The sequence below is a fragment of the Boleophthalmus pectinirostris genome, unplaced genomic scaffold, assembly GCF_026225935.1.
Source record: "Boleophthalmus pectinirostris isolate CB_2022bp ecotype Guang Dong unplaced genomic scaffold, ASM2622593v1 HiC_scaffold_10, whole genome shotgun sequence".
Taxonomy (NCBI): Eukaryota; Metazoa; Chordata; class Actinopteri; order Gobiiformes; family Gobiidae; genus Boleophthalmus; species Boleophthalmus pectinirostris.
In genome coordinates this window covers 26,306,358-26,319,486 of record NW_026570971.1, presented here as the reverse complement: position 1 = coordinate 26,319,486, position 13,129 = coordinate 26,306,358, and the positions used below count along the sequence as shown (strand labels likewise).

The 13,129-nt window shown below is 38.0% G+C and overlaps 1 protein-coding gene across 2 annotated transcripts in view; it reads left to right on the top strand.

Moving 5' to 3' along the window:
* fndc3ba (fibronectin type III domain containing 3Ba) overlaps positions 1–13,129 on the top strand; it is a 153,879-nt gene that overhangs the window by 39,997 nt on the left and 100,753 nt on the right. For both annotated transcript variants that reach the window (XM_055157004.1, XM_055156999.1), the window contains exons 2-3: positions 3,817–3,962; positions 8,043–8,118. In XM_055157004.1, coding sequence (XP_055012979.1) covers positions 3,846–3,962; positions 8,043–8,118 — 193 coding nt within the window. In that variant the 5' untranslated portion in view covers positions 3,817–3,845. The remainder of the gene's footprint in view (positions 1–3,816; positions 3,963–8,042; positions 8,119–13,129) is intronic.

Here is a 13,129-nt window from a genome sequence, read left to right as displayed (position 1 = left end):
TTATACAAACGAATCTGAAGTATCATAGCAACCAAAGAGCCAATCTGTAGCAAGGCTGTTGAAGATAATGCCCCTTCCTGCCCCTCTTCGACCCCACTACTGGTTTAACAGGGAGCGGGCGCTTAGCAACGCTGTCAATCAAACCTGTTGCTAATGCTATCGTGAGTGACCTTGGTGACAGAATACACGTGATTTGTGTATTATTAATGTTAATATCTTTCTTTACAGACAAAATAGTGAAATTAAAACACCAGGATAAGGAATAGCAGGTTTTAAGACCAAAATGACGAACTTGACAGCAGCAGTTTCAGAGAGAGGGGTGACCTTTTTTTTTTTTAAGAGTTGATGGAGCCAGAAGCGCTCCCATGCTCACTTCCTATTATGAATGCAACGCCAAGCAGGTTACCTAGTCCATACAGTCTATGTTGTAATCTCTTAAAATGAGAAGAAGCAACACATTGATCAGTGGATATGATTAGAACATTGTCTTCTTGGTCTATTTATCCGGGTTTGGAGCTGGCATAAAATTACATTGTGATATGACATCTGACAGTTTAACAAAGTTAAGTAAAATGTTTTCATAAGTTTAGATTAAATTTAAAAGAAAAACTCATTTGCTTTGGTTGGATTGTAGTCTTCTATAACAATTATCCATGAATTTGAAGGCTCCTGTTTTGAATCCAGACCATTGCAAGATAAGGTCTAATGCCTTGGTAGGAGTCTTGAACTGTTCATTATGTAAGTCCTTTATTGCTTTGAAATGAAAAACGAAGTTGCACTAAAGTAATAGTTTGCTAGTCTGTAATTGACAGTGTTCCTCTTCTCCAAATGTATTGAATTCCTCTTCAAATTGGGGTTTATTTTGAGAGACTGGACAAGATACAGCGGTCGCCTGCTCATCCAAAATGTGACTCCTCATTTGTCATTCAAGACCAAACCTTTACTTAACTAGTCCTGGATTTTTTTTTTCCTGGCAGAATTTGTTGTAGTATTACTGTCTATCTGCATTGATGTCTTTTCAATGTGTCTCTGTTTACACATAAAATAGTATAACTTTGGATTTTTTTTTGTTTAATAGAAAATACCTAGATGGAGTTAGCAAGACAAATGATCAGAGCAAGTTTAAAGATATATGGACTTTAAAAACATGCAGGAGCTTCATAGATTAAAATTTTCTGAGGTAGGCTGCGTACACAATACACAGCTGTCTTTGAGTCCTAGTTTGTGTGCAAGTGTGAAAGCGGATGTGAAGTAGAGATGGAAATAGGACATAACATTTCAACAAGATTTTTTTTTTTTTTTTACTAGGAACCAATTTTGCTCATTATTCCCTGTTAACAGTGCATGTATTCAGTGTAGGATGTCCAGGCAGAGATGGAGGAGTTGGAGCAGAGGGGACAGCTGGATGTACAGAATATGATGATTGGTTACAGGGTGAGGGAGGGAGGTGGACGCTGATGTTTTTTGGGGACAGTATGAGGCCAGCTGTGCGTTGGAGTGACCCTCGAAGACCCCTGAGTCGTGTTATGAGACGAGGGGCTGACAGGCCTCGCACTATGGCACACAGCTGCTCACTGGAATGCTCAGTGCTAATATGGAGCTGTGCCTGTGTGCAAAGTGACGGCAAAGCTTTACTCTAGTATTACACTTGGAGTTTATGGTTTGTTTAATAAAGATTGGTTTTATTGGAGGGTGTATAGAAGTGATACAATTTGTTCTTAAGGTTGTAGAGTTGGTGTTTTATGTTGCAAATAAACAAGAAATTAAACAAAGTAGTACACGTTACTAAAATATATGTAAGTAAGTATTGTGAGTAGTTCATAAAAAGGACAGCAGGATGAAAATGTGTTTGTGTAGACTGTAAATGGACATAGCAAAACCACTAGTTGCCGTGTGACTGGCTCCAATTGAGAAATTGTCCCTCTCTCTTTAACTGCTGTAGTGAGCTTCATCATTTTGGACTTAAATCCTGGTGTTTTTATTTAGCTAGTTTGTATGTAAATAAAGTCTTATTCCTAATATGGACTTTGCTCCAAATTCGCTCCTATAACTGCATTGTGAGCTTCATTTGTCTGGAGCCAGACGCTATGGGGGACTTCACACTCCCTTTGTCCACTTCTTAATACAGTCTTTGTTTTGTAGTCATTGTTGTATTAAACATTTAAAACATTATTTTTGTGAAGTTTAGCTCATGAATACATTTTTATTAGTTTTGTTTTCCATTTAGTTCAAGTAAAATCACTTGGAAATAATGATTAGTCTATATCTGGATGCATATTTTCTCCATCGTGCACATCTCATATCTAGGTTAGCTCCATTTGCGCTAATAACAGTTAACAACCTCTAATCAGCCCCTCTTTAGCCATGATTTCACTCAACGATGCTAAAATGAAACTCAATACATCATTCTCTAATCCACCTCTGGCCATAAACCAGCGTGTGCTCACTCCATGGAGGTGTAGTACTTAAAGACGTCACCCTTAAGTTTTTGGCACACTTCCTGCTTTATGTTGTTGGGATCCCATTTTGCCCTCAGGGACCATGATCACTGTACGGGTCGCCACAAATGTTTATCCATGTGGTTGGAGCTGTTAGCATATACAATGTAGCCGCTAAAGGTCACGCTAGTTTGGCTAAGATCTTGACAATAACCACATGTTGGAAGCAGGACACCCGTTGCTTTTGGGATTTCGCTCTTCCAGATCAACCACTTGGACAAATCCCAGTTATTTTTCACTCAAGATAATTAGCAGTGTTATTATTACATGCTTAGTGCTATAATTATCCATGCAGAGAAGCCAACTGTAGCTTCCAAAATAGGCAACATGGCTGACTGACCCACAAACCTATTTACATGTACCGCTAATGTTTGCTAAGCTAACAGGTGCAGTTGTCCCTGGAATCATTTTATTATCAAACTAAATAAATATTTGTTATAGTCAGTACACTGATGTTATCCCTTTCCTGCTCGGTGGATAAAGAGATTAGACTACATCCACATTATTTTGAAGCTGGTTCAAAAAAAATTGTATTTCATTAAACTATTTTCTGAATTGAATTGTTTTGCATGTAAACAGATGTTTCATTGCTATGTTTATGGACAATAATCAGAATTAGGGGAAGGGAAGGCAAGTTTATTTCTCTAGCGCAATTCGTACACAAAGTAATTCAAAGTGCTTTACAGAATAAGAAAGGCATTAGAATCACAATACAAACAAATTAAAACATAATCATAATAATCATCATAAAATTAGCATCAAAAGAGAAGAGAAAAGAGTGCGGAAAAGAAAAGAGAGTCATATGCACAGCTAAACGGAACAGTTTTGAGCCTGGGGAAAAAACAAAAACCAAAAAAACATCTGTGCTAGTTCCATGCCCAAGTAAATAAAGCAGAATTTGATCTAAAATGTAATATGCAAATCTCATGAAAAAAAATAAATAAATAAAAATGTGGCAAACCTTTAAAGTTGTATCGTGTAACTTTTCTGGTGGAGGGTTTGTCCCTGCTTGTCTCCATGGAGATGTTATCATTTTGTCTGGAATGTCCTAGTATGGCATTAAACATACCCATCTTGCATTTACTCAATAACTTGGGTTGTAATTGACCTAAAAACATGCATACTTACTATGAGTGGGCTCACCTCTCCACAAATCTGACATGTAAATGATGGTTTACTGTGACGTTTTTGTAGAGGCAATATCTGCATGGACAGAAACAGATGACGGAAAAAAATTTAAATAAAATGTGTATAATATATGTACAAGTCCTTCTTTCTTTGTGTGGTTCTGATGCATTTCCTGTGTGTTGTGTTGCAGGTAGGGCAGTTCAGTGAATTTCTCCATGAATGTACGTCACAATGATGATGACAGACCAGATTCCGCTGGACTTGGCTCCGCCCCCTCTCCTGAACCCGGAGGTCCCACTGATTCCTCACATGGTTAACGGAGACGCGGCACAGCAGGTAAAAAAAAGACTCACAAAAACAGTTTTACAGTCTGAAAAGCAACCAAGAGGATAACAACAACGTGTAATACTTATACATATTTACACTGTTTTGTGTGAACTTTTCTGAATTGTACTTTTAATTGGACAGCAGAGAAACCACTCTTTATCCATAGGTTTCAGCTTCCTGCAACGTTTTGAGGTCTGTTTCCCATTCAAAAGATATATTTAGTTTAAAATAGTTAATCGCTATGGTAACGGTTCTAATTTCTCGTCATTTTAAAACCCATAGATGTTTTGGAGACAAATTTAGAGTGCGAGTCTGTAGTTAAGAAATGCCAGACTAGAAACAGACTAAAGTTTGGACGTTGCAAAAAGCACAGAAAGTTAAAGATGCACTATGCAGCTTTTCTCGTAGGTCTCTCATCTTCTTGGCTCCATGGAGATGTTATTGCTTTTCCTGGAATGTTCCACAGTACGGCATTAAACTTATCTTTTTGCTCTTTATTTTTGTATCACTCAAAATACTCGAAAAATTTGGATTCTTACTGTGACAGGGTTGCCGCTTCAGTCTCAGATCTCAGTCACAGATCTGATCTATAACTTGAATATGAATAAGTTTTAATGCCATACTGTGGAAAATTCTTGGCAAAGCAATAACATCTTCATGGAGACAAGCAGCTAGCAGACTCTCCAAGAGAAAAATTACTAAATGCACCTTTAAGTCAGGTCCACATTGCCAAACTGCAAATGGTTCATAAAATTAAGTTATTCAGAGTTAATAAATACTGCATAAACAGCGTCATGACATTGCTTAGACTTTGAACTATCAAGTGAACGTAATGAACTTGCAAAAGTAGTGCACCTGGTTGGTTTACATTTTAAGTTGTCACTAAGAATCCAGGTCTGAAAAATACAGCTTGTTTTTTTCCAGGTAAGGAGCTACTGCCAGTAAACTCTGTCTTTAACAGGAACTAGAGCTGTGAGCTGCGCCACATGGCTGCACACCTCCCTGTGACTGCTGATCTGTGCACTTTGGAAATACCCTGCATTCTCATTGGAAACTGTTCCAAAATACTTGCTTTTATTAGAGTGTGATTTTGTTATGTGAAGGATAAAGAAAAATAGATGGATTTTTTTCTACATTGCTTTGTAGATAATAGATAATTGCTACTCAATACTGTTAAAGAATGAACTGCAACAAAGAAATAGTAGGATGAAATTGTAGGAATTACTAATACAGCTCAGAGCTTAAAAAAACAAAACAAAAGTAAAACAACTCTCCACTAGTTCAAAGAAAAGGTGTGCACAATAAATATTAAATGTGCACTGTGCAACTTTTAAGGGATAGCGTCCTCCACCTAATAGTCTCCATGTAGATGTTACTGCTTTGCTCAGAATGTTATTGTTCAAAAATACCTCAAAAACATGCATTCTCATTGTCAGCATTGTCACCTCTCCACAGATCTGACCTGTGACTTGGCCTTGCTTGTTTTTTTGGAAATTGATGCGTTTAATGCTGTGCTTTAGAAAATTCCAGGCAAAGCAAAGATATTTCTATGGAAGCAAGCAGTAGACGGACCCTCCCTCAGAAAAGTTACACAATGCACCTTGAAGTCATAAAATTCATTGTTCCATTTATCATTTTTTGAACAGGCCTACTTTTTGTCTCATCTTAGTACTGTCCCGGTCCAGATGAAGTTTGCTCTGAAGTTTGTTTTGGCCAGTACACATAACAGTTAGACTCAGGGTTTGGACGGATTTTGCACCCCTTTTTATAGTCCCGCCTTGTCCATAGTCCACCCAGAATCTAGACTTATGATTACATAGATTTTGCCTTCTTCCGTCGCTCTGTGCTCTTGTTGGTACCCGTACACCGAGATTGTATTTGCTGTTTTAGTGTGCGAGTGGGAGCACTGAAGTATGTTGAGTCTAAAAGCACATACTTGTGTTTTGTGTTGTCTGCTGCCTGTCTGCCCCACAGTCTACCAGGCCAGACCAGACCATACCAGACCTACTCACGACTGGGCCAGATGTGCATGATATTACAGTGTTTATCTGTTCCACAGACAGCAGAATAGTCGGTGTAAAGACTAGAGCGCACTGTGTTAAGAAAGCTTACACCTATGGATGCTATTATTGAAAAATGCTTGATTTTATAGTGTAGATACTTTGCAGCGACATCTCGCTGGAAGTGTATTTCTATGTATTTCTATTGGTGAAATGATCAGCAGTTACCACGGTGATGCAATGCACATGTTAGCAATAACTATTAAAAATGTTTTTCGATTTAGTCTCAGAACCATGAAAGAATACAAAATGGATTTAAACAGCATATTTTCAGGAGTTTAGGTGTTTGACTCTAAACAAAAATGTGAGAGTGCCTAACCGACAAACTGTTGGCTAATGCTAACTAACTTGTGACTGTAATTTTATGTGTGAGAGACTTGTTTAACAGCACATATCATCACATGTTGTAGTTCCAACCAAGCCGGCTCTTTCTTGTCAGATTGTGTTAAAATTAAAAGCTCAGATTCAAATCTAACTTTTATCTTCAGACAGAGCAGAGCTTACAGTTAGCATCACACCCCAGGGAATGTGTATGACATCACCTTCAATACTGTATCAATACTGTACTAAATCAGCTACAGTTACATGCACAGTTAAAATCTGATTATTATCAGAGTTTTGAAGTTATAAGACTAATAAAATTATTAAAGTTAACAGCTAAATCTGTAATCTGAACTGATCATCCTCCCTCATGAGATTTTGTGGTTTGCATAACATTTATATCATCTTAATGGTCCGGAAATCAGATAATAATCTGATTTTGGTGTGTATGTACACATAGCAATTGTCTATTTCTGCCTTTTCACCCATGTGTTTTATTAAGTATATTTCTGCTTTAATTGAATTTGCATGGATTAAGAAGAAAAAAAAAAAAATGAAATGAAAATAAGACAATCTGAAAATTACACAATAAATCTATGTTCAGTTGTTTACCTATTGTTACTTTTTGTTAGCAGTACCAGCACTGCAAACTGTGCTACTAGTACTACCTTGTAATTGTTCTGAGCTTGTTTATTAAAACTGAAAAAGTTATCAAGTTACTAGAATAAAAGCATACAATTTATTCCTGTGAGCTTTGTTTATTAGTCCCTATTACATAATATTCTTCAGTGACATTATTAAAAATTCCAATCTACTTCCAAGCATCCAATTCATTATAATTACATGCAGTTAATTCATTAATGATGCACTGGATTCCCTGTTCATTGTAATGGACTGATGATAATGATAGACTATATAGAGACCTTACATGCACCTTATCACCTCCTTGCTCTTTTATATGGAGGGTGGTGGGGTCTCTTTCCCATAACGCGGGTCGCCCTGTACTACGCCGCCGTTCCCATAGCAACAGCAGCAGCAGCAGTCGCCGCAGCAGCAGCCGACGAAGCAGGAAGTGTGTGTGCGTTTTGAGTTTACGTGTGTGTGTGCGCGTGTGTGTGTGTGAGGAAGGAGAGGCAGCAGGTTAGCTCTGAGATGGGCGAGCAAGCGGAGACCAGCGGGAGAGGAAACAGGATTTTTACATGGCAACACCTGTAGAGCTCAGACATAGATACATGCATGCGTACGATGGAGGGGCTATTTCATATATACAGCCACGTGTACTCCCTCAACAATTTGTATGCGGACAATCTCACGGTAAGACTGGGAAATTACGTACTTGAATGCAACCAGTACCTGTGTATAAGATAACGCGAGTTGCTATTGTGTTTTCCAAATATTTCTACCTGCTTTTGTCAAGATGTGCAACAGTGTCACGTAAGCTTACCTAATCATTTAGCGTGCCAAGTCTATTCATCTGTGTAACCACCCCTACACTCGAAGCCAGTGGTTAAGATGTGTTATGTCACCTACACTGTGTTGCTATTGGACAGGAGTGGTGAGTTTACAATTCGAGGGAAATTACTACAAAGATTTTCAGCAACTTTTTGAGCCTCCACTGTGTTCTCATTTTGTTCTTAAAATGTAAAATGTTGCGTGGTAATTAGAATTTTGAATGTTGATTTTGATGTTTGATACTTTCTTTTTGTAGGTGATTTTGGTGCAAGTGAACCCTGGGGAGACGTTCACCATCCGGGCAGAAGACGGCTCGCTACAATGCATCCAAGGTAGGTCTAATCACTATGTATATGCTAATATCTTGGCTTTATTGCATAGACTGTATAAAGAAGTGGACTTCACCCATAACGTTCGGCTCCAGTCAAATGAAGCTTAAGATGCTAGTGGTTATAGGGGGAAATTTGGAGCCAAGATCCATATTAGGCATAGGAATTTATTAACGGAAAAATTGGTGAAATAAAAACGCAACGATCATGCAGAGTGAGTTAATACGAACATTTTAAGAGCAAAATGACTAGGCTCACTGCAGCAGTTACAGAGAGGGGGGCAACAATTTCTCAATGTAAAGTCAAGTGGAAACACAATCGATTTAGCCAGAAGCTTCTCCGTGAAGACTTCCTATTTTGAATGCGACGGCTAGCGTGTTGGCTCTGTCCATTTATATATAGTCTAGGCTTTATTATTAGAAATTACGATGTCCTTTTAATTGAGTTGCTGCCATAACAGATTATTTACAAAACATTTCCTTTTACATTACTATTGTACGTGTGTGTGGGGTTCAATCAATACTGCTGTCTTTGTGAAGTCTCCAAGCTGAGATAAAGAGTTGCATTAGGAAGGGCATCTGGTATAAAGCCAATGCCATATTGAGGAAGTGGTGGTGATCCACGCTGGGAGAAGATGAAGTACAAGAAGTAGCAATTTGTTCTTTATTTAAACAGCTACATGTGCTATTCCATTCTAACATGCATTTACAATTAAAGATGAACTATGTCACTTTTATGGTGACCTGCTTTTCTGTTATTGCTTTGTCTGGAATGTTTCACAGCATGGCTTTAAACTACTCAGTCTCCATCCAAACAAGCACATTGCGCCACCAGGCCAAGGTGCAGTTAAGATCTATATAGATGACCCCGTTAATAAATAGCCTGTAATGAAATATAAAATACATAATGTCATATTTTGGAACATTCCAGGCAAAGTAAAACAGGCAGAAAAGTTAAATTGTGCAGCTTTAGATTATGGCATTAACAAAGAAACCCTTGGGAAACTTTGTGAATAAGTGACTCCATATTGGTTTATTGTTTTGAAGAGAGCCAGTCAATAATTCCATCTGGACGAGGAAGGGGAAGTGGAGCGGAAACACTGGCATCTAGGCATGTTATCTCTAAAATAAAGAAAGGGGTTTGAAAGCGTGGTCTCCCGGGTGATAAATTGCTATATAGTTGGTATCCCGTTCTTTGGGTCTATGTGGTTGGATCTGATAGGAGCGAACTTGAAAAGACTGGAAATGTAGCCACTTAAAGAAGGAAGGAGGTGGCAGGAGCAGCAGCAGCAGTAGAAGAAGTAGCACAGGCTCGGGAATTCCCCCAGACCCAGTGTGCGTCCCACTTTGATGATGTCAGCGGAGTCAAAGCTGCAAGTCAGTAACTGTGAAAGAGCTCCTTTGTTTTTCTTCTATAACCTCCTTTTCCCTGTCCCAAGCTGCTCTTTCTATCATAATAAGGTTTTTGGTTTCAAGGTTCCTCCCAGGCTCTGCTTGCTCATTTTAAAGCTGCACTATGTAGCTTTTCTGCCCGCTTCTTGTCTCCATTGAGATGTTATTGCTTTGCACAGTATGGCATCAAACAAATATCTTGTATTTATTCAATCACAAGTGCTCTTATTTCTCAAAACAACAGTAAAAAAAAAACATGCATTAGTATACTGTTTACGAGCTCACTTCTCCATAGATCTGACCTGTAACTTGGCTTGTGATATGGCCATGGAGATAGTTAAATTAAATGCCATTCTGTAGAACATTCTGGGTAAAAACTTTAACATCTACATGGAATCAAGCAGGTTTGTTGGCCCTCTACCAAAGAAGTTACACAATGCGTTATTTAACTTTTCTGATGAATGGGCTGCCAACTTCTTGTCTCCATGACAATGTTTTTGATTTGCCCAGAATGTTCCACAATATGTCATAAAACAAATCCATATTACACTTATTTGTTATTATTATTACAGGTATTATTATTGCTCAAACATATGCATGCATTCTAACTTTTCTAATTAAAGTGCGGTTGCCTCTCCATAGATCTGGCTTGTCTGCATGGAGGTAGATAGGTTTGATGCCATAACGTGCAACAATATTCCAGACAAAGCAATGACATCTCCATGGAGTCAAGCGGAAAGCAGACCCTCCACCAGAAAAGTTACATAGTGCAGCTTTAACTTTTAAGTTTAAGCAGGGCTGTATAATATATCATAACCTGCCAAGATGGGGGCAAATGCAATTTCTGTTTTATGGCCTGGGAAGCTAAACTTATTTCAGTAATGTTAGTATCCTCTATGTAAAAGTTAAAAGGTCAATTGAATAATATTACAGAACAGCTGTCTATTGGCACCTGTCCAATATATAAACAACTATTATAGACAACACTGTAATTACATCTGGGCTATTATCTATTAATGTGCAACCGTGATTGTAACTAATTTACCGCCCGCTCTCTTTCACTTTCTCTTTCGATCTGACGTTTCCTTTCTTTCAATCTTCATAGTGTAATGAAATTTAATCCTAGTCTGGTGCATTAAGATGATGGACTGGTACAAATTTGATATTAAATTATACTAATATTTGAGATAGCTTCTGACAGTCATGCTCAGGGCTTGAGTGAGTGAATCACACAGTGCTCTTATTGATTAAAAAAAAAAAAAGTTACCTGCACAAGGCAATGACAAAATAGAACAGCATTACTTTAAAAATAACAATAAAAGACCAGATGCTAAATCAAGTTTGGTATTATTAAGTAGCAAATAAAAAAATAAATAAATAAAACAAGTTTAAATGGTCGCAAAACAGTTTAAAGGTGCAAAGTGCAACTTTTCTGTTAAAGGGTCCACCACTTAATTGTGTCCATGGAGATGTTACTGCTTTGCCTGGAATGTTCCACAGTATGCCATAAATCATCTTAATATCTTACAGGTATTTTTATTGTTCCAAATACTTAAAAACATGCATTCTCATTGTCAGCGTAGTCGCCTCACCATGGATCTGACCTGTAACTTGGCCTTGTGATGTCACTTACTTGTTTCTTTGCAAATTGATAGGTTTAATGTGAACATTCCAGGCAAAGCATAGCCATCTCCATGGAAACAAGCAGTTGGCAGACCCTCCATCAAAAAAGCTACACAGTACACCTTTAACAGATGTCATTGTTAATTGCAGTTTATTCTTTTGCTTTATTGCTATACCTCACCATGACTGTACACATATTTGAATGATCAGTTTTGCATAATTATATTCCTTTATTCCACCATCTGTTGTCTCTGTGGTGATATGCTTTCCTGGAATGTTACACCATGGGGCATTAAACGTATCTGTTCAATCATTACATTTTCATTGCTGAAACACAAAACCTTCAAAAACCTGCATTCTTACCATGACCTATATCTTGGCCTAGTGGCATCACCTTCTTGTCTCCACTAAAGTTTAATGCCATACTTCGGAACATTCCCAGTAAAGCACTAACATCTCCATAGGGACAAGCACCATAAAAGTTACATACTGCACCTTTAACACAAATATCAAAGTTATGTCTTATCTTACGCCTGGTTGCATTGGCTGACTCCACGTTCCCCCTCAGTAGTCGATGACAGTTCATTGGGCGGTAGTAGGTACGTAGTGGGTTACGCGGTAGTCTTTGGCCAGGTCATGTTTGAATGCTTTTATTATTAATGCCCGGGCCCCACACACGCTGACTTCTGGCTTCTCGCTGTCCGTCTTTCACTGGAGGAGGTCACTGGGTTTAATTAGAGGCGGAGTACGCAGTTTTTCCTTTTTTTTTTTTTTTTTTACTTCTTATAGACAGACTCGCAGTGTGATTACTGGGCTTGTTTGCTTGTGTACGTGCGAGTGTGTACTTTGGCGTGTATTTTTGTGCGTACTTGTGCTGTGTGTGTGTGTGTGGCTGTGGGGGAGATTACAGAGACCTCCGGGCTCAAGCAGGGAGCAGGTTTTATATAAAGTAACCTGTGTTTAGCTGGTGCTCTGTGGTGTGAGCTGCGTGCCTGGGCTCACATACACACTACAGCCAATAGAGATGCTTTCATTGGAGCGCAAGTCTGTCTTTTTATCCAATCAAGCATCTTTTTCAGCTTTTTCCACTGTAATTTTTAGTCTTTTAAAATTCCAAAATCTGGTTTATTTTCTTGACGGATTTATTATTACTTACTTAGTAACCAAATGTTTAAAATACATCATCGTTTAAGTACTTTTCTATTACTATTAGATTATTGACCTTAGTTATATTTCTCTCTAATTGATACTTTGCAGTGACATCATGCTGGGGGTGTTCCACATGTATCTCTTTGGAGGAATCTTCAGCAGTTACCATGGAACACAATGCACACCTGTCTGTAGTTCCAACTAAATCAGCTCTTTCTGATCAGATTGCATTAAAATAAAGATCAGAGGAAAGTCAAACAGAGCAGTGCCTCTAGTTAGCGTCACACCCCCAGGGAATGTTGATGACGTCAGCTCCAAAGTATCAATATATTGACCTTTTAATGACTGTAATCGAATAACATAAATATAACAATACTTTGTGAATTATATTGCTTTCAGAAAATATACATATGGATATTATTTGGGGGTTTCTTTACAAAGCCCTAAAAATTGTAGTTGTGTCTTTGGGCAAGACACAACTACAACCTCACCTTGTGTCTATGTACATTGTGTGTACAAATGTGTGTGTGAATGGGTTAGTTGTTCCTTGATGTAAAGCTCTTTGAGTGCCTTGAAGGTGGAAAAGCACTATATAAAAAAGTAACCATTTACCAAAATTTAACAGATATGAAACTGGGTCTTTTTTAAACATCTTTTTTATTAGTACTTAATAACATGCTTGACACGGTATTTTGAAACAAAGAAATAAACAAAAAAATAAGATTGCATTACTATATTTCCTTGTACTAAAGGTAGGAGAACACAAATGTACAGTGTCACACATATTGAATCATTTACTCCTTACTTCTTGTGTAGATAGGGTCCTCTTTGTGGTATGTTTTCACTCAAGT